The 19924-nt window shown below is 35.3% G+C and overlaps 4 protein-coding genes across 13 annotated transcripts; 1 reads left to right on the top strand and 3 right to left on the bottom strand.

The window, feature by feature from the left end:
* The first annotated feature begins 624 nt into the window (after positions 1-624).
* LOC110656353 (uncharacterized) lies at positions 625-2153 on the top strand. Its single transcript, XM_021813078.2, has 3 exons — positions 625-769; positions 851-943; positions 1048-2153. Exons 2-3 carry the CDS (start codon positions 854-856, stop codon positions 1975-1977), a joined length of 1020 nt encoding a protein of 339 aa, XP_021668770.2. The 5' UTR covers positions 625-769; positions 851-853; the 3' UTR covers positions 1978-2153.
* On the bottom strand, positions 757-5348 carry LOC110656355 (protein transport protein Sec61 subunit gamma-1). Of its 6 annotated transcripts, XR_009145731.1 has the most exons (5): positions 5126-5348; positions 4923-5038; positions 1618-1891; positions 1059-1505; positions 757-969 (listed from the first exon to the last, which is right to left on the bottom strand). XR_009145731.1 is itself a non-coding variant. In XM_058140122.1 (3 exons), the coding sequence occupies exons 1-2, from the start codon at positions 5217-5219 to the stop codon at positions 4923-4925; spliced, it is 210 nt and encodes a 69-aa protein (XP_057996105.1). In that variant the 5' UTR covers positions 5220-5348; the 3' UTR covers positions 757-1891. The 6 variants fall into 6 exon arrangements, 3 of the variants coding, with proteins under 3 accessions (XP_057996105.1, XP_021668771.1, XP_021668772.1); XR_009145729.1 differs by having other exon boundaries at positions 757-1505; XR_009145730.1 differs by having other exon boundaries at positions 757-1505; positions 1643-1891.
* A 973-nt stretch (positions 5349-6321) lies between these two features.
* LOC110656352 (nuclear transcription factor Y subunit C-1) lies at positions 6322-12513 on the bottom strand. Of its 5 annotated transcripts, none has more exons than XR_009145727.1 (3): positions 11487-12494; positions 8411-8532; positions 6322-6555 (listed from the first exon to the last, which is right to left on the bottom strand). XR_009145727.1 is itself a non-coding variant. In XM_021813077.2 (2 exons), the coding sequence occupies exons 1-2, from the start codon at positions 12170-12172 to the stop codon at positions 6552-6554; spliced, it is 690 nt and encodes a 229-aa protein (XP_021668769.1). In that variant the 5' UTR covers positions 12173-12513; the 3' UTR covers positions 6322-6551. The 5 variants fall into 5 exon arrangements, 3 of the variants coding, with proteins under 3 accessions (XP_021668769.1, XP_057996078.1, XP_021668766.1); XR_009145726.1 differs by lacking the exon at positions 8411-8532 and adding an exon at positions 7232-7401; XM_021813077.2 differs by lacking the exon at positions 8411-8532 and having other exon boundaries at positions 11487-12513.
* A 1097-nt stretch (positions 12514-13610) lies between these two features.
* LOC110656351 (uncharacterized) lies at positions 13611-18957 on the bottom strand. The gene is made up of 2 exons (XM_021813072.2): positions 18682-18957; positions 13611-16481 (listed from the first exon to the last, which is right to left on the bottom strand). The coding sequence occupies exon 2, from the start codon at positions 16339-16341 to the stop codon at positions 14074-14076; it is 2268 nt and encodes a 755-aa protein (XP_021668764.2). The 5' UTR covers positions 16342-16481; positions 18682-18957; the 3' UTR covers positions 13611-14073.
* Positions 18958-19924: the final 967 nt, after the last annotated feature.

Genomic DNA, 19924 nt, shown 5'->3' with positions numbered 1-19924 from the left:
AAATCATCTAAACCATGGTCAGAATAACAAATCAAAACAATTGTTTCATGGTTCCGAGTTTTAGAGCATTGCGATTGTCATTTTCGGCGACCTTTTCTTTTTAATTAATAACCCACATTCAGATTCAACTTTACAACAAGAAATGTTTTGTTCAGTTTGTCCCAGTCTTTCTATTCCCAAGTTCAACAAGAAATATTGTGCAAAAATATTTTATATATGACTCCAGCAATTTTTCATTCACAAAATGTCTTTTAGCATTTTATTTGGGAGGAAAGTCAACAAAAAGGACCCTTCCGAGCAATGCCCAATAACTGAGTCTCAACAGGTACGGCCCAATTACACTTGAGCCAATTTCTGTTACCCCTGGCCCTGGGACCGAGAATTCCAAGTCCAACACCCTTCACACACGCCTCCATTTCTTCCTCCAAATTTCCCATTTCTTGCTCTTTCTAGAGGTCAACTTTTAATATCTTGAATTCTCCTGGACATGTTTATTTTGTTAACAGAGGTTTCCACAAGCTTGGCTTGTGGCCACCGTTCCGTCATTTCTGCTATCTATTCATTTGGTTTTCTAAAATTTCTGGATATACAACAGAAAGACAGTCTGCAACAGTTCTGTAAAGGCACACCTCTACTTTTTATTCTACCAGATTAGTCTCTTTTTTTCCTTGGATAAAAGAATCCTTTATATGTTCACAAGATTGGAGTAAGAATAGCTACCACAGGAACCAACACAGAAGAAGAGAATACCTCGCATGCAGGATCAAAGGTAAGCAATTTCAACTCAATAAAATGTTGTTTGGTTGCACAATGTTTATAGAGAATCTAATTGAAATGTTAAAAAAATTAGGCCATGGTGGAAGGTCAACACCAAAAATCCCTTTTTGCATCTGTAGCCAAATCCCCAACAGACAGTGGCAGGCCAAGCAGTATGGTTGTGAAGGTAAAATTTCAGACTGAAAACCATCTCTGCGATTTCTTAATAGGATGTTGATACATAAGAATCTACTAAACTTGTGATTGTTTGATTAAATTTGGATTAAACAGAAAGCACATACCTTAATTCCTGCATACGTTGTAGCAGAAGCCATATCAACAATTCAAGGTCTTGACCTCAGATGGTCAGGTCCGATAACTCCATCAGAAATGCAATATGTTGAGCAATATGTCTTGGCAAAGTACCCCCAATATGCTGGTCTTCTTGTTGGAGAAAAAATAGATCTCTCTACTCTTTGTATCAATGAAGAGGCTTCAGAGGCTGCACCTGATGACAAGAAAAAATCGCCAAGGAGTAGTTTCAGAGAGGTTTCCTCACCATCCCTTGGAGGCAATCTCCCTGATTTGGGTAGAGCACAATTGGAGCCGTCAAGGCTTCTTGATATCCTCACCAAGAAATCCTCATTTCCAGGGAGCTTTATCTCAATACCAGAAATCCAAGCTCAAAACAAAGTTTTGAAGCACTGTGGGTTACCTGATGATGAGTATCTTGTTCTCTTCACTCCAAACTACAAGGATGCAATGATGTTAGTAGGTGAGAGCTACCCTTTCTTCAGAGGAAACTTCTACATGTCCACTATTGCAGAAGAAATGGATTACATAAGGGAATTTGCCACATACAAGGAATCAAAAATGATCTTGGCACCTGAGACTTGGTTGGATTTGAGGATCAAAGGATCACAGCTTAGCCAATATTTCAGGAGGAAGAACAAGCACAGCCCAAAAGGGTTATTCTCTTATCCAGCTGATGTGAATGGGACCCGCTACTCAATGCATTGGGTTTCAGAAGCTCATCGGAACTCATGGCATGTTCTGCTAGATGCAACTGCACTGGTCATGGGGAAGGATAGTATGAACCTTGCGCTCCACAGGCCTGACTTTGTGCTGGGCAGTCCTGACAATGCACAGGCTAATCCTTCAAACATCACTTGCCTTCTTGTAAGGAAGAAATCTTTTGATAATTCAACAACTTCATCTTAGTCCAATGAGTAAGAAGAGTTGATCGGCATGTGAATATTGAAAATGTGTAAATTGGTTTAACATGTATACATCCCTGCACCCTCGTATTATAAAACCAGTAATTGAATTTGGTTAATTGTAACCTCACACAGAATAATCATTCCATGGAATGAAATTTGATTGGATTATGATGAAAATTACTTTCTTCTTGTACTTTCTCTGTTTAGATCACTACAATTCCTCTTTTTTTTTTCTTTCAAGTTCGGATCTTGTTCTCAAATATCAGGTATCAGGAAACATTGATGATTAGTTCCCAGCCAGCCAGCGAGCGCTCTTTTCCAAGGATCATAAGCAAAATAATATTAGGCTTAGCAAGTTGAGTATTGGGTACACCTCACAAATATACTTGGGTTGGGTACATGCCCAACTAAGTCCAAATCAAATATACAGATCAATATGAGGTAGAAGCTTCGTCTATGGGCTGTGCCTCACACAAGGTATTATTACCACCAAAAAAAAAAAAAGGTACTTTCTTTATGAATTATGAAGAACAAAATTTATATTATTACGTATAAGTTTCCGTATACTTTTATAGATGGAAATCACTCTTCAAATTGAATTAATAAAAGCCATCGTGCTTCAAGCAAAAGTCCATATATTTATTGTCAATACTATTTATGAATTATTTAATTTTAATAATTATTAAATATTTATATGACTGAGAAATTTAAAAATTATTTTTTAAGAAAATATTATTTTAGATAAAATTAAAAAACTATTTAACTATTTTAAATTTAACTTTAAATCAATTTAAAAAAAAAAAATCATCCCCAAACCAAGATTCAATAATACCAAACAACCACTAATTACGAGTTGTGGCAGCGCTTTGTAGTTTTGTTTTACTACTGCCCAACAATCTTATATTTGTGTAGTGATGAGATGAGACTTTGAGATTAACGTAGAGATATTACTAAATTGATATTCGTCGCACTAACATAGAGATATTACTAAATTGACATTCGTCGCACAAAAAAGGTGCAATGTTCCTAAAGTATATCCCTGAATATAAGTTTCAACCAATCCCCAACCCTACACTCGATTAACAAAATGATAAGCATTCCTTTTAAACACAAGTTTCAACTGAACCGGTTACATACTGTTGCATTGTCAATAATCCGCAAGGCCTGTAATTATGGATGAAAATACAATCAGTTTATATGCTAATTAGACATCTATAAAAATGCAGAAATAAGAATACTTGTTAGGAGGTTCAGCAAATTTTGATCAGATGATTTTTGTTGTGACAAAGAGGCACTCTGCTTTACACGTTTGCAAATTCAATACATTTTAAGTGAACCAGTTATATAATGCTGAAGTGGCATACCCTTCCCATCCAGCAAATTCAAAACCCAAATTAAATCAGATAAGCATGTGAAAATATAGGTCACAAGGAAATCATCAAAATGCAAAACATGTACTCATGAGCTTAAGGAAACCAAAATCAGAAAACATAAGCTAATAATAATAGCAATAATTAGAGATTAATAACCGAAGAAGCTTTTGAGTGATTTCCTTGGGATCCATAAAGCATTTTTTAAACCTTTCATAAATCTCATTTTCATTGTGACTACCCATGATCGACTCGATGAGAAAGCAAAGGTTTTTTTTTATTATTTTTTTTTTAGAGGAGGAGAAGATGAGAGAGAAAAATAGAGTCTGGATATTTCAAACATTTACGAGTGTGTGGAAATATTCTCATTTCATGTATAACTACTGCCCGAAATTAGTGATTTCGGACACAACTGTTAACAAATCAGAATTCAATCAAGGGACCAAATAGAAAGGTTATAAAATAACATAGGCCAACTCGCGCATTATGACAAATCTCAATGGGAGTTTTAGTCTATTATCCTTATATTAGTTAGCATGTCTTGATAAAATTAATATAGTTTTATCAAAGGGTGTATCCTGTCACTGAATCACCTGGACGCGTGTGTACACCTTTGGAAAAAAAAAAAAAAAAAACCAAAGTGCTCGAGAGGGTGAGCCGGTGTGCGAGTGGGCTTAACCTCCTACACATGAGTCGTGTACATGTAGTCCGCCGCGTGGAGGACTGGTCATTCAGGATCCCACATCAGTTGTGAATAGTGTGTGTAGGTGGCTTATATAAGTTAGCATGCCATAAAATTATCATGATTTTACCAAGAAGTGTGCCACTGGGTGCGTGTGTATAACTTTGAAAAAAAAAAAAAATAGCACGGACACTCTCAACTACATAAATATTTGGATGCAAATCGGTTATTAGTTGCATCCCACGGTTAAACCAAAAACCTACAAATATAAATACTTATTGTATAAGCTTCACTGCAAAATAAATATTTAAAAAAAACATGCACACACATAAAGCCCATGCCATGCCTCATAGCAGATTCAAATGCAAAAACAGGGGTAACTAAAAGTTGCAGCTTTCACTTGATCCAACCATGTAAAATCAGTTTCATCTATTTGATGTTATTTTCATATATTCATTTCATTTGTGAAACAGATCATAACTTTTAGAAATGACCTTACACCTTTATTTATCAATTGAAATAGGAATTAGATTCCAATGAACACAGAACAATAGATGATAATTCTTTACTACCCAAATAGCTTAAAATTTTTTACCACATACAAGTTTCTCATAGCACAACTGCAAACATTATAAGCCCACAAATTGAATCGTCCAATAGCAGTTTAAAGGTTGATCCATTCCGTGAAAATTCATACATTCAAATCCATGATGTTCATATCAGTTTGCCAAATCACCATCTTAAATGCAGAACCCAAATTTCCCATCGTTCCCAAACCGGACACAATATGTATTACTGTTATGAATCGGAATTTCAGCCACAAAGAGCAAGTGAAATCCATTTGGGAAATGACCATTACAATCATAAACATATATATGGAATTCGTATCATTACCTAACTAGAACCGACAATGATGTTGTTGATAGGAATGAAGATCAATTTCACGAAGAATCCGACGAATCCCATCACCACGAAACCGATTGCAGTACGGAACGCGACCTTCGTAAATTCTAAACCACAAGCCAGAAATTAGACCCCTAAATTTCATAACCCAGTGTATACAGATCTAAGTAAAACAGCTATGAGATTGATGATACCTTTGCGATCGGGCTTGTGACACCTCTTGACGAGGCGGACGCTGTCCTTGGCGAAATCTCTGAGAGGATCAAAAACGGAGTCCAAGGCATCCATATCGCTCAACTGCAACGAAAAATTCTGGATCTGTTTAATTGGGAGATATCTTCTAAGAGAGTCAAAAAGAGGTTTTATTAAGCAGTGAAGACTGAAGAGCGAAGCGCCCACAACAACAACGCGAGGTGCATCTTTTCGGGTCAAAAATGGAAGACGCGAGATTTTTTTTACTGATCGGACGAAAATACCCTTAATATTGTGGTTGGAACATTTAATGGATTTTTCCTCCTCTTTTTAATTTGATCTAAAAAGTCTAAACACAATATGAATTTCAAATGGTTTAAGAAAAATCGATGACATATAAATTTAATTTTATATTAAAATTTTATAAATTGTCAATTAAAATATAAAATTAAATTATCAATTATTAGTGATTTAATAATTTTTTTTTAATTTAGAGAGTGATTAAAATTGGTGCACTAGTAATCCTCTCTTTTACTCACCCACCATATTAAAAAAAGATAAACAGAAAAGCTTGAACTCAATACCAATCAGATTAGCTTTGTGAATTGAATTTAATGATATAAACAAATTTTACTTTTAATATATAATTTGATTGATAATAATAAATATTAATAATTTCCCTACAAAGTAAATAATAATGATACTACAAAATGGAATTTCCAAAACTACCAAATACATAGCCTCATTTCATATAATCACAGGACATACTACTTAGGATCCTATTGTTTTCCCATGATGGACACTATGAATTCTTGTTTTGTTGGCTTCTTTGCTTTTCTCTTATCGCCTGATGGGATAGAGAGATCCAAATTTCACTGGACACCTATTAAGAAAGCTGGATATATGTGCACGTCTTTAGGAGTAGGAGAGCTACATATTAGTCCCGGGTGCTGATTAGTGGCTCCCGCCAAAGCCCTGTCAGCTTGGCTTCCAAACCGAGAAATTGCATTCTGGCAGCAAGAAAATTTCAGGCTAGTTCATCCAGTTCAAAGTGCAACGGGATGGTACAAGTTCAGTTCCGTTTCAAACTCACATAAAAGACAAAGCAAAGAATGAAAATTAACATTTCAAGTATGATCTTTCACAAACGAGATTCAACTTGAGTACAGGAAAAACAGAATCACCAAGAAAAGGATCGTAAATCAAGAAACTGCACATTAGTTTATAATCAGGCAAGTCATGACAACGATTGTATGGCTGTTACAAAATTAAGTCAACGTTTTAAGTTTCTAGTTATGCCGTTACAATCAAAGACAGCTTCCATTAATAATAGCAGACACGCACATTAACAATCTTAGGCAAGCAAAAATCCAAGTAGTATTAGCTGAGGTTCATTGCCTTCTGGGTGCACCACAGCATCTGACTTGCTTAACTGCAGAAAACAACATGGAAGAAAGGTTGGACAATTGTGCTTGTGTGGAAAAGACCATGATAGAGCAGCATAAATACAAGGAAGAATAATCAGGTTCAAACTACAACTTGTTAATTTGACACAAATAACTTAGAAATTGAATAAGTAAATTACCTAAGCAGAAATTTATAAATATATAGAGAATCCAGAAGTGCCTACAGTGCATCTTGACCAAAAATACAAATTTTCTCACCAGTACACATGCGTTTTTTCAAGGTAAACATAAAGACTATTCATCATAGCAACAAAGCTGCCGAGCACTTTAGAGTTACAGATGGCCACTCTGAAATATGAAAACAAATAATGCTCTTATAATTCCATCATTTCATTTCAAATTCGAGATCCCATTAACTAACAGTATCAAAGTTACTTGGATGTGAATAACAACAGGGAAGGACAACACTAGTCTTCCCTTTCCGGCTTTCCCATCATTAATCCAAAAAAAAAAAAAAAGACAATTCTTGCTTCCCAGTATAAACAAGTGATGGGGAGAGGCATGGATGCTACAATGGGAGAAAACTTGAACTGATATTGGCAACTATGCATTCATATTCATAAATTCTATTGCAGACGTCTTCTCACTCTTATACAAAGCTGACATGTCAAATTGCATAAAAAAATGGCATAGGACAATTACTTGTTGGCTTGTATACTGATGTGGGACTTTCCGCGGCTTGACAATATACATTGTAGGGCAGGTCTCCTCCAGACTACTTAAATTATCTGACAGCTTAAAGAGACCCCACCACCACCCGTCAACTTTTATCATACACACATAAAACATCTCCTCTGTTTGGGACAATTTTTCTGTAAATAATATTTAGCTACAGAGAGTAAAAACAGTAAATAGAAACATTGAAAAAATAAAAGATGTTGCTAAGAAAATGCCCTCTTCAAGGAGGTCCGATTCTCCTTTTAGCCAGAAGTGGTTGAGATTCATTATGGCTAATCATACTCCTTGGTTCAGTTCCCGTGGTAATTGGCAGTTTAGCAGCTCTAGATAAAGGTACTTCCTCTATTGTGTTTTAAAGAGAAAATTTCAAGAATATTAAGCTTTGTCAGAGATATTTGAAAGTAAGAAATTAAAATAAAAAAATATGTTTTTTAACCCGCATTATTGCTTCTTCCATTTGATACCAAAAGAATAAAACATATGGAGATTGATATGTGAAAAAGCTCTTTTGCATAACTCAAAATCATTTCTATCCTTGAAACATCTGAGTTCAAAATTGCACCTTCTTACAAGTGATATATTTAAATTTATTAAAAATTAAACCAAAAAAATAGATGTCAAAACTAGAAACTAATCCAGGTAGGTTGCCTAGCTGTTCAGATTGGTCTGTTCATCATGCCAAAATAAAGCTAGACTCAAGCCCAAACATAGGCTTGTTTATTAAAGGGCATGTTCTCAAGTAACAACAGGCTCCACGTACGGACTCAGAACTTGGAGATGGACCTTGAAGATTTTTATTTTTCCCCTCAAAGGACCTTGAAGATTGAAAAGGAGAAACCAGATGATGCTGATAATGAAAAGAATTAAAGACATAAACTAAGGGTGAAGGGCCTAAATTGGCACTTAAATTATAATCTGATAGTAAAATAAACTTCTAACTTTTATTTACAGTCAATTGAGTCCTTAATTTTTAATTAGAGTCAATTAAATCCTGTACATTCTAATTTAGTCTAATTAAACTTAATTTCAATCATGTGGGACCCACAAAACTAATGAAATATTATTTTCAATGATTTAAAAATAAGAAAATCTCAACCAAAATTAATGAAAATAAAAAATATAATCCAGAACAAGATGAAATACCTATTCGTTCTCTTCCCCTCTCACTTGCACATACACATTTTACTTATCCTCCCCCAGCTCACTCTCTCTCTCTCTCTGCACATTCTACTATTCCCTCTCACGAACCCTCATCCTTCTATCTCCTAAAATCAAACATTTCAAACATATAAACCAATATCAATCAATTTTACACAAACCAACAAAATCCAACAAAAAATTGCACAAACAAAGCAAAGAAATTCCACTCAATCCCATCTTACCTTAGCAATTTTCCATAGCAACAAGAATCACATAGAAAGAAAGAAAGAAAAATAACAAAGAAAATTTCCATCATGCATTTGCTGCTTATTGAGTGAGCCAACACCTGTTGTTTTGGCATTCTTCTTTAAAGCTAGCAATGTAGGCACTTAATTGGTGACGACAAGAATCACGAATAAAAAAAAACATGATGTATTACAAACTAACTCATGAAGCCACTGACACAAATTAAAATTCAATCATTGAGATACAAGCCCATTGATTTCCGTTGCACTACCTCAGCAATCTCAGTCACTTCATCTAGCAAGATGTTCTTCATCTTCTTACTGTCTTTGAAGGGCCAATTTAAGCCTTATTAATGGATGAAATATGGCAGAAGATAGAGGGTTATGCTCATGATAACAGCAGAGTGGTGGTAGGTCACAAGAGCATGAAAGTGGAGGTGAGGGGTTACTGGGTAGTGATTAAGAGGGGGAGATTTAGATTTGGCATTTGTGATAGAGAAGGGGAGGTGTTAGAGGCCGAGCCAGAAATTTTTTTTTTTTTTGAGGAAGCTAATATTATATATAAAATTAATTTTAAAAAATAATTAATTATATTCATTGTTTATATATTTTGAAGGGACTAATATTATATATTTAAAAAAGTGACAAATAGAGTATAATTAAACTAGAATTATTTTTTTGAGGGTGTCAATGTTATAAAAATTTATTGAACATATGACAAGAAATAAAGGATTATAATATTTCACATTACTTATATTGTAATAAAAAAGTAAAAATTATTTTGAGGGGCCAACAACTAAAACAAAATAAAATTTTCCATGGGTGCATATAATATATGCATGTAAAAGAGAATGCTGATTTCAGCAAGGGAAGGGGAAGGTGAGAAAAAAAAAAGTAGACACGGGTTTTCGGTTTCGGTTCTTCCTTTTATCTATTTTTTAAATGATTAAAAAATTTTAATTTTTAAAAATATTTTTTAATTATTCAAAATATAAAAATACTAATATTTATTTGTTAATAACCAACTTTATTATTTTTTTAACACTACTTATTAATACTATTAATTTTAAATTTATTAGGCTGAAATTAAAAATTAAACGGCTCAATTACAGGTAAATAAAAATAAGAGATCTATTTAACTATCTGAGTTATAATTTAAAGGGAAAATTGGGGCCTTTAACCTAAAATAAAAATAAAACTTCGTAAAGCCACTTGCCATCCTCTAATACATGAATGTGGTTCTACTGTTCCACCCTACACTCAGATGTGGACCTTCCCCACAAGTGCACAGCAATTTTAAGAGGTAAAACACCCATAGTTTTGTTAAAAAGTAAATGGTTTCAGAATGACACCAGTATGCTGATGTTGTTTCACCTCATTTATTATCATTGCTTATCTACCAGCTTTTCCTTCACAACTTTTTTGAATTTCAGATGCAAAAGACCAATTTCAAATCATTACATGTCTGGAAAAGCTGTCTCCTCTCATGAAAGAGAACCTTACACAAACACAAGTTTTACAGTCTCATCTAGAGCTCATGCTTATCTATTTCTGAACAAACCAAGCTCAAAGAGGGAAAAATCAACCACATCTCATTTCCAATTTTCACCCTAGCCAAAATGCTTATTTTACTGGTTCAGACTGAAACAATATTCAAATACAAGTCCTATTGGATTTTTAACACCTACCCACTCCTCAAATTCCAGAGAAAAAATAGAGAATAGATACTTCTTTTTTTGAATTGATTAAGAGAATAAATATGTGGCAGTTTTATTATGAACATGTTATCTAAAGATTGGGCACTCTTTTCAAGAAAACTCCACTAATGACAGCCTTGTGAAGCAATATCATGAAAATGGACGCAATCTGACAAATTTATCTCATGGTTTAAAGTTCCTGTTAAGCTATTCCATAAACAACAGAACCCTTGTTCCTCCCCTCATTTTTCAATCCTTACCCTAAGATGGCCATTCTGATCAAACAGTGATATCACTCAGATATTCAGCGTTAAACAATCCAAGGTTTTGTTAACATCCAGCTAACTTCTCTTTTATGTCACTTTTACCTTGTTCTTTCTCAACTTTTAGTAAATCCCCGGTGGAAACCATTTCCATTGATCGACTTAATTCAAAGACAGAAGAACTAAACTAAACATGCTCTTCATAATCTATGTCTAGCTATGCTTTCTAGAGGGATAATGAAGATAGGCTACTGATGCTATCCATATGCCAAAGCCTACAAGGAGAGGATACCAACACAAACCATTTATGCTTTCAGTAACAAGAATCCGACAAAAGAATCCATTCAGGTAATGCAAACAACATAAATGAAGAAAGCCCACAGAAAAAAGAGAAAGAAACAACCAGTTTAAGCAAGGGCATGAGAAACAAACACATCCCAAATTATTCACACAAAATCTTTCACAAAATCCACTTCATTAAGTCAAAAGATTCCTCCTTTATCAAAACCCTTTAAAAAATCACAGAACCATAAAATCTCTACTTTATCTTATTGCACCAAATCATCTATAGTACTATGCTGCCAAAAGAAAAAAAAATGAAGGAACAACCATGAATGAAAACCCAGAACAGCTAAACAAGACATACAGTTCAAACACACAACTTAAAACATTCAGTCCACCTAAATCGTTCCACTTCACCAAATAGAGCATTGTGACAAAAAGTTAAAAGGAAACCCTTTTGAGTAGAACCCAGAAGCTTTCCTCACTTAACCAACACAATACAATCAAGCACATAATCTAAATCCAAAAGCATTCCCAAGAAAAGGGGTGGGAGGGGTGGGGAAGAAAATGGCTAAACAAAATGCATACTTACCCTTGTCCATCGAGGTTCCCCTGCCCGCTGCTCCCTCCGCTTCCATACGAGCCATCCTCAGCCGCAGCCGTCTGCCACACAGACTGCCAAGCCTGTGAAGGTGGCTGGACATAAACTCCAGTAGGATCCACGGCGGGCCTCCCAATCATCATTCCTCCAGGGCCCGGACCTGCCGGCTGCCCCATTGGCGGATAATAATAAGGCACTCCGCTAGCCGTGGCCCCAACCATCCCTCCCAGCCCAGCCTCATCTTTGATCTCATCTCTGGGCACAATATCCACCAAGAAATCAAAAATATCGGTCCTGGTAATGGCTGCAGCGATATCGTTTTTCTGAAGAGTCCGGCGCTTGTTCTCCTCGGCGTGAAGCCAAGACCGTATAGTAAGCTCCAAAATGAAGAGTTCACACGCCTTAGCAAATAGAATGGGAGCCTCAGCGGAGATCATGCGAACATCTTCATCGGCCTTCATGATCTTCTTGATACGAGCGAGAGGAAGTTGGTGGTTCTTGAAATCATTCACCTGCTCGATCTCCTGGCGCTGGTAGGACCAGAACATTTGGAGTTGCTGCTGTTGCTGCTGGAGGAGGTGGTGGAAAGGGGTTGGAGCAGGCGGAGCAGGGGCGCCACTGGCGGGAGGCTGTGGCGGGTAAGAGGCGGATTGGGCCTGCTGGCTGTTGGCATCCATCTGATTGGCTACGATTTTCTTTATTCTTTATTTTTTCTTTTTTTGTTTTTTTAAAAGATCGATTTTTTTTGGGTTGACAAATGTTAGTGTTTTGGGGGTGGGGGAGAGGTTTTTGCTGTGATGTGTTGGATTTGGTTTTGGTTTTCTGAAGGTTTGAGGAGATAAGATGGAGGGATAAGGTTGAAGGAGAAGAGAGGGTGCAGTGATAGGATCCGTGGGATTTGGTGATTTTGGTGATTAAGGACTCTTATTCCTGTCCATTTTATAGAAGACAGAGATTCCCCATATTTGCTTATCCTGTGCACTTCTCTATTCTGTTTTTTCATTTATTTTTGTTTATTTTTCTTGTTATTTAACATTCTCTTACTTTGCTTTGTATGTCTCTTATCCTTCACCAAAAACTACTATTTTGACCATTTCCAACTGAAATTCATTTGTGTAAGATAATAACATTTCTAAATCTGTAAAATGGTTATTTAATTACTATACAAATGGTTTCAAGTTAGGTAAATTGCAAAGCTTTTTCATTGTTTATTTGTGTAGATAAATTAGTAAATTACAATCCATATGCTTCTTTTTATCAAAAGGGTTGGCAGCCAACTTCACCATAGGCTTATGAACTGTACAATTATTCTCTTTTCTTTTCTGGAATGCAATGAGGAGATATTTTAGTTATTAGCCAATAGTGGAATATGGTGCCATCAGCCCATCAACATAAAGTTCTGCACTTCTTCCATTGAAAAGGAATCTTTGAAAGCTCTCTGTCTCTCTCTTTTTGATTTTTCATCCAATGCCCTTCTTCTATGAATCAAGATCCAGAATTTTCACTGATTGGACTCTCCAGTCCAATTTATGCCTCCAATCTCAAAAGAAGCCTTTTCATTACCACCAATCTTTTTTGGATCTATATTCGTACATCACATTCCAATATCATAGCTTCCTAGTCTTCAAAGCCCACTTTGCCATTTGCCTATGCTTGATGTTATATGATGGTTATTAGAGAAGGCAAAGGACAGGGGCTTGCCAATTTATGATGCTTATCCACGCACATAATTTTTTATTCTTCTTCAAGAATAAGGTGCTTTAGAGGTTTGCACCATGCATCATTCTCTGACCAACAAAATTTATTTGACAAGCACCAATGCTAATTTTGGGTTCAGATGAAAATATCCTAGGAAAAAGGTGAATGTTTCAATCAATTATGATCCATATGTAATTTTCGATCAACGTCAGGCTACTGATCTTTTCCCACAAGGGATTTCGAATGGCTGCCACAAGACACCAAGTTGACACACTAGTTTTTAACTTCTGCAATCATGCAAGTAATATAATAATGCAAAAAATTTCAGTATGGCATATATAAGGTAAATGAATGAAGGCAATCTCCTAGTTTGGGTATGATTACATGGGCAAGAAATTTTATGAGGGAGTACTCTACTTGACACCACAAATACTGGAGAATAAAGAAAAAAGTTTCAGCACGTAATGCAGATGAAGAAAAAAAAAAAATTTGTTTTCAAGTTTCTATATATCAGGAACTACAGATTGTAAAGCATTTATTTAAGCTATATTGAAAAGATGTGCAGCCTCTGAGACACAAAATTGACCAGCTGCGAAAACTTCCTTTTAGGGGGTATTCAAAAACATAACGAAAGCATGGTGGAGAGCGAATTAGCCTATTGGTTGTTAAGCTATTAACTATCCAGTAACCTGTTTTGTAAATTCCAGCCTTCCAAAATCTGTTTTCGTGCTATGGATGCAACTGAGATTCTCTGGGGTATGCCATAACTTAAAAAAGAGCAACTGTAACCCACCAATGTATTGAAAGAGAACAACTGCTAAATAATTTGTGTGTCGACTTTTCTAACTCTTTTCCTTTGCGGCTATAACTGTTATGTGACCTAGTTCCTCTCTCGCCTCCTTTTGTACACTATTAACTTTTCTACCTTGGTTTCCTTCCCCTTGTCCCTCCTCATTTCTGCTACATCTTTAGCTGCATCTTTCACCACATTTTTTCCCTTTATTTCACCATCTTCCACCAACTGTTCTTCAGCAGATTTCTTAACATCCCCAAGTGGATCCTTAGTCTTTTCAGCATTCTCCCCCATTTCTTCATCCTGAACTTGAGCAAATACTTTAAGTAGTTCCAAAGGCATAGATGCAGGATCAAGTTCCAAACAGCCCTTGGGAGCATTAAGACCTTCTTGACCTGTCAGCAAGTAAGAAGGAACCTGGTGAGAAAGCCGAAACAGCTCCTCTCTTGGAATTGCCTTGGTTTTACTGGAGTCAGAATTCTGGCAAAACACTGTCTTGAAACCAGCAACTTTAACAAGAGGAGCAACAGTCACGCCTCTCTCCTCATCGTAATCTTCAAGCACTTCCACCATGTCATATTTATGTATCACTTCATCTGGGGTAAGCTCATTCCAATCGGGAGACCAATTCCTATAAAGAGCCCAGACATCTCCCCTCCTAGGATATATTTGAACTGTCCCTCTAGTGCCCTTTGCCCACTTAACCTTGTGTGAAAAAGAATTAAGAGACTCGCTAACTTCATGCTTGCCTATCCAGAAGACTCCACTGGTCTTGTAAAAACCAGAACCAATCCAATTTAATGGGCCCAATTCACGATTGTTTTTGGAATTAAGCCAACTGATCTGCATTCTGAATGGTTTATTCGATATCACACTGTGAATCATAGCATAATATCGAGGCATCCCATCATCATCATCATAAGCAGCCCAAACCTGGTTATCACCAAATGATTTTTCTGTGCGATCCTTGTCAAAATCATGAAAATCTGGATCTGGAACAGTCATTGATAATGATGGATCAGTACCCTTTGTGTCAGGATCGTCATTAGAGTTGGCCAGGGAAGAATCTGTGTGAGCTCTGGTGTTTGTATCTACAAACTCTGGGCATTTGTTTCCATCACTGTTCATGCTATTTAGAGGAGCCTTCTGCTTTCCTTTCTCTTTCTTCTCCATCTCCTTCTCTGAAATCTTTGACACAGCAGATGGAATGCTGCAGTCCATTAGCTTGAGGCGAATATCCTTCTTAGCCTTCTCAATCAACATGTTTCGAAGTTCTAGCTGAGACAACTCCCTCTTCCTATTAAATGTATGGCTTTTGGCAATGTTTTCCCTTCCTGTTTCAAAACTCTCTTTTTGAGTCTGAACTCCTCTGTTTCTGTTTGCCATTTGATTGGCTGTATGGTTCATCCTATGTTCATCAATGCGTCTTTTCTTCTTCAGCCTATCTCCTTTTGATATATATTCCCCTCTTACACCAGTTGCTGGAGCAGCTGATGGCACACCTGCAAGACTGCCCACTTTAGCAAATGTGCTTGACTGAATAACTGGTCCTAAATTTGTTCTAGAAACTGGCTTCATTCCTGAAGAAGATGAGTTTTCAGTCCTTGTTTGCTGAGTAGAATTCAGTCCTTGCATGTAAGAAGTCCATGCAGTGAATGGACTATTGCCAATTATAGGTGGGGGAGGCATCTCAACAGCAAAGAAGGAACGTTTGCAGTTATGGCAAAGAAGGGTGTGGTGGACAAAAGTTCTAGTGTACTCGAATTGTACTCTACAGAAATTGCAGATTGTCCAAAAGGTCCTAGACTTGGGAAAACGAGGAGGTGGAGCAGACTTTGGATGCAAGGCACTGTTCTGAGTTGTTGCATTTGACTTGTTATTGCTGAAGAAATTATGGAAACCATTCTGACCAGCTGGCATTGAGGATTTAAAATTTGGAACATTCTGATACATACCGCACAATTTCTGCTTCTGGTCATAGGCACTTCGCTTGGCTTTATCAGACAAGAAACTCCAGGCTTCAGATATAATCTTAAAAGCCCCTTCAGAACCAACCGATTTATTTTTATCAGGATGAAGAATTAGAGCCAGTTTCCTATAATGTTTCCGGATTGTGTCTTCATCAGCCGATGGATCTACACCAAGAACTCCATACCAATCTATTTCCCCATTAGTTCTTACCTCAGCAGAAATGTACACATCAAGAGTTGCTAGAAATTGGGAGAGACCATCAAGTCCAGGAAACAAGTTTTGAGCCTTCATTGCGAATCTTTTGGCCCCTGCAATGTCCCTCTCAATGAACTTCTTCTCTGCCATCTCCTTAGCTCTGAAGGCGTCTTCTTTATTGCATTCCATTTTCACTGTGTCACCAATGGCTCGTCCTCTTTGTATGTATAAGCCAATTCCAGCAACAAGAACTCAATCACCAATATCTAAATTTAAAACCCAAAGCTTCCACATGCATCTTCATGAATATGCCTTTGATTTCATAAGCCCTAATGCACCAAAATAATGAATCCATAATAAGGAAACTATGTCCAGAAAGTCAATAAAGTACAAAGTTCTTGCCGATAAATGCAAGCAGGATTCGTCAAAGACGACACTTAAAAACACCAAAATAATAATGAATGATTCTCCATATCCATCAATTACAAAGTTTTTGACACCTGTTGATTTGAAAAACTTATTAAATGATCAAATGAAATAACTTGAAAATATTTATGAAATTCCAAGAATTCGGTAATGAATTTCCCAGATAAGCATAACAGATTTGGAAATGAAAATATCATTTAACACCTGATGAATCAGAGTTTTAACACAAGTTGGTTTAAAACCTATTAAGAGAAAAAAAACAGAACAACCAGAAAAAGATTAAATTCCAAACATTTTGGTAATGAACTTCAGCAAAAAAGGCAAATAGGCATGATTCCCCAAACACGACACTTGAATGCTTCTCATGATCCATCAATTATGAAGTTTTTGATACCGGTTATTACAAAGTTTTCAACACTTGTTGATATGAAAACCTAGTAAATGATCAAATGAAACAACAGGAAAATATTTATAAAATTCCAAGTATTCGGTAATAACTTCCAGGCACGAATAACATATATGGAAACAGAATAATATGAAAAATAATATTACAGATCCATGAATTACATAAATGTTAACACCTGTCAACCAAACCTAATAAGTGATCAAGCAGAATAACCAGAAAAAAAAAATAAAGTTCAAAGATTCGGTAATGAACTTCAACAAAGAAGGTAAACAAAGTTCAAAGTTCTTGCCAGCACTTGAAACACCAAAATACTAATGAATGCTTCTCATGATCCATCAATTACAAAGTTTAGACACTAGTTGATCTGAAAACCTATTAAATGATCAAACGAAATAACCAGAAAATATTGATGAAATTCCAAGTATCTGATAACAAACTTCCCAGATAATCACAACAGATTTGGAATTACAATATTATGAAAATTATGATTACAATTTCATGAATTACATACTTGTTAACACCTGTCTATTTATAAACCTATTAAGTGATCAAATGGAATAACCGGTAGTAAAATTCAAAAAATTCGGTAACGTACTGCCAAGATAAGCATAACAGATTAAAAAATAAAAAATTATGAAGATGGTTATGTTGCCTTTAATTACCTAGTCTGTCAACACATGTTGATCTAAAGACCTATTCACAATCAAACGGTATAACCAGAAATCAGTTATGAAATTCCAAGTATTCCGTAACAAACTTCTGTGCATTACAGATATGAAATTACAATATTATGAAAAGTATGATTACAATTTCATGAATTACATAAGAATAACCGGCATTAAAATTTCAAAAATTCAGTAACGAACTTCCCAGATAAGCATAACAGATTAAAAAATAAAAAATTATAGAGATGATTATGTTGCCTTCAGTTACCTAGTCTGTCAACACCTATAGATCTAAAGACCAATTCATGATCAACGGTATAACGAGAAATCAGTTATGAAATTCCAAGTATTCCATAATGAACTTCTGCACATTACAGATTACAGAAAACATGATTACAAAGCCATGCATGTTTCTCATTCACATCCCACTACAAAATCATTCAACAAAACCTACATCAGGTAACAAAACAAAAATTCCACCAGCAGATCGTTTTGGTAACTAAGAAACAATAAGAAATAAGACAAAGGAAAAGAAAAAAGAAAAAAGAGTCAATCCCAAAGCAATGTTCCATAAAAAATCTATGATTTCCTCCGCATTTCCCTTGATTCATAAGCTGCTAAGAAAATCCTAATTCTCTTTATCTTCAGCATCTAACAATGTAATCTCAGCATCACGGATGCAAAAGCAAACAAGCCTTTATCATAATTGAACAATGGCACCAAAACTTAAAAATTAAAATTGAAAATAAAAAAGGGCAAACACACGGTACACAGATAGCCTTGAATTTGCCAAAACAAAATAAACCGATGATTAATAGACAATGAGAGTATCAAATTTTAAGAAAAGTGTATTTCGCGACCAGGGTGCCCAATTCCAGTAATTGATACTAGAACCCTATATACTCTTTATCATTAAAGCTTGATATAATGCACAAAGCAATAATCAAAAAAATTTTCCAAAACAGAGCAGACATAAGTGTAAAAAAGTGATATCTGCATAAAATGTAACAAATACAGAGAAAGGAAAATTACCCATTTGCATAGAGTATAACCACAGGGAAGCCACTGACGAATTAGCTCTTCAATTTTGATTTTGCCCCACTTTATAAGACAGATCCAAAGGGGGAAAAATTGCAGTATTTTTTTTAAAAAAAGTTTCTTTTGAAATTTTTTAAAGCCTAATTAGAATTGACAAAGAAAACAGTACTAGTATGCAATCTAAAAAAACAAAAAAGTAATATGCTTTTCTCTGCATTCTGATACCTTCTTATATGCAAAAACTCAAACCTTTTTTTGTATGGTTAAAACCCAAACCATGGTAAGTTTTTAACTCTGGTTAACATGAACCTTTGCCATTTGCCTAAATACGGAAAAAAATTTTAATAGGTTGGCTATATATATATATAATTGTATATGTTAAAATGAAGTTAACGACCATTAGATAAAATATTTAGAACTAAATTTATATACATGTTATACGTTCATTAATTGATTTTGTATATATTGATTTTGTATAAATTTTCAAAAGAGTATTTAATTTAGGATGTTAAACTAGTTCTTATATAAAATTAAGTTTATATTAGATGTATTTTTTTAAAATTAAATTTTTATTGATTTTTATTAAAATTTTCAAATTTATTTTTAAGAAGATTGATTAATTACTACTTTCCTGGTTTTAAATTTCCTACAGATTTCAATTTGCACATGCAAATTTTATTGGATATTTATTGAATATTCTAAACTTTCTTTAGTAAAAATAACAATGTGGTTAATTTTTATATGAAAATGAACCTTACTTTTAGTTTATTGCACCAAATCCAAAACTTTCAACACTTGATGACTTGGGGCTGATGCCATCATATCTATAAGCAATAATGAAGTAAATGCAGCATGCATGGATTGGATATACTTGACCTTTAATTAAAATTTTGAACTTGGAAATGCATGAATGAATCATCCAAATATGGTAGCTATATTTTGACTGAACTGGAGATTACAGGGATTGCGTTTGAATTAGCCTTGGCACATCTGTATTCCAGTTGTCTTCAGGGCAGATTTCTGTTTTGGGTTGCCTTTAATGGTGGTGGGACTGAACCTGTAACCATTCATTAATTTTCTTGTCATATCAGTCAGCATCCTTGGGATTTTGTTCAATCAGCGAGAATCCAATTCTTGAGTTTTTTGCACAAGAAAGACTTTTATGATTGTTTGCCAAAGACGAAAGGTACAACGTTGATCGCTTAGAATTAGAAATGCCAAGTCAATTCTTGGTTGA

The sequence above is a fragment of the Hevea brasiliensis genome, chromosome 17, assembly GCF_030052815.1.
Source record: "Hevea brasiliensis isolate MT/VB/25A 57/8 chromosome 17, ASM3005281v1, whole genome shotgun sequence".
NCBI classification, from domain to species: domain Eukaryota; kingdom Viridiplantae; phylum Streptophyta; class Magnoliopsida; order Malpighiales; family Euphorbiaceae; genus Hevea; species Hevea brasiliensis.
Note: the sequence above shows the minus strand (reverse complement) of the source record. Positions and strands in the feature narration are given on the sequence as shown.

Bases quoted from the DNA above. Each gene is read 5' to 3' on its own strand.
- LOC110656353 (XM_021813078.2), top strand. From the start codon at position 854: ATGGTGGAAGGTCAACACCAAAAATCCCTTTTTGCATCTGTAGCCAAA. The intron at 944-1,047 runs GTAAAATTTCAG...TGGATTAAACAG, and splicing joins CAAGCAGTATGGTTGTGAAG to AAAGCACATACCTTAATTCC.
- LOC110656351 (XM_021813072.2), bottom strand. From the start codon at position 16,341: ATGGAATGCAATAAAGAAGACGCCTTCAGAGCTAAGGAGATGGCAGAG.
- LOC110656355 (XM_058140122.1), bottom strand. From the start codon at position 5,219: ATGGATGCCTTGGACTCCGTTTTTGATCCTCTCAGAGATTTCGCCAAG. The intron at 5,039-5,125 runs GTATCATCAATC...CTTGTGGTTTAG, and splicing joins TCACAAGCCCGATCGCAAAG to AATTTACGAAGGTCGCGTTC.
- LOC110656352 (XM_058140095.1), bottom strand. From the start codon at position 12,172: ATGGATGCCAACAGCCAGCAGGCCCAATCCGCCTCTTACCCGCCACAG. The intron at 6,878-11,486 runs GTAAGTATGCAT...TTCATATTTCAG, and splicing joins GGGAACCTCGATGGACAAGG to AGTGGCCATCTGTAACTCTA.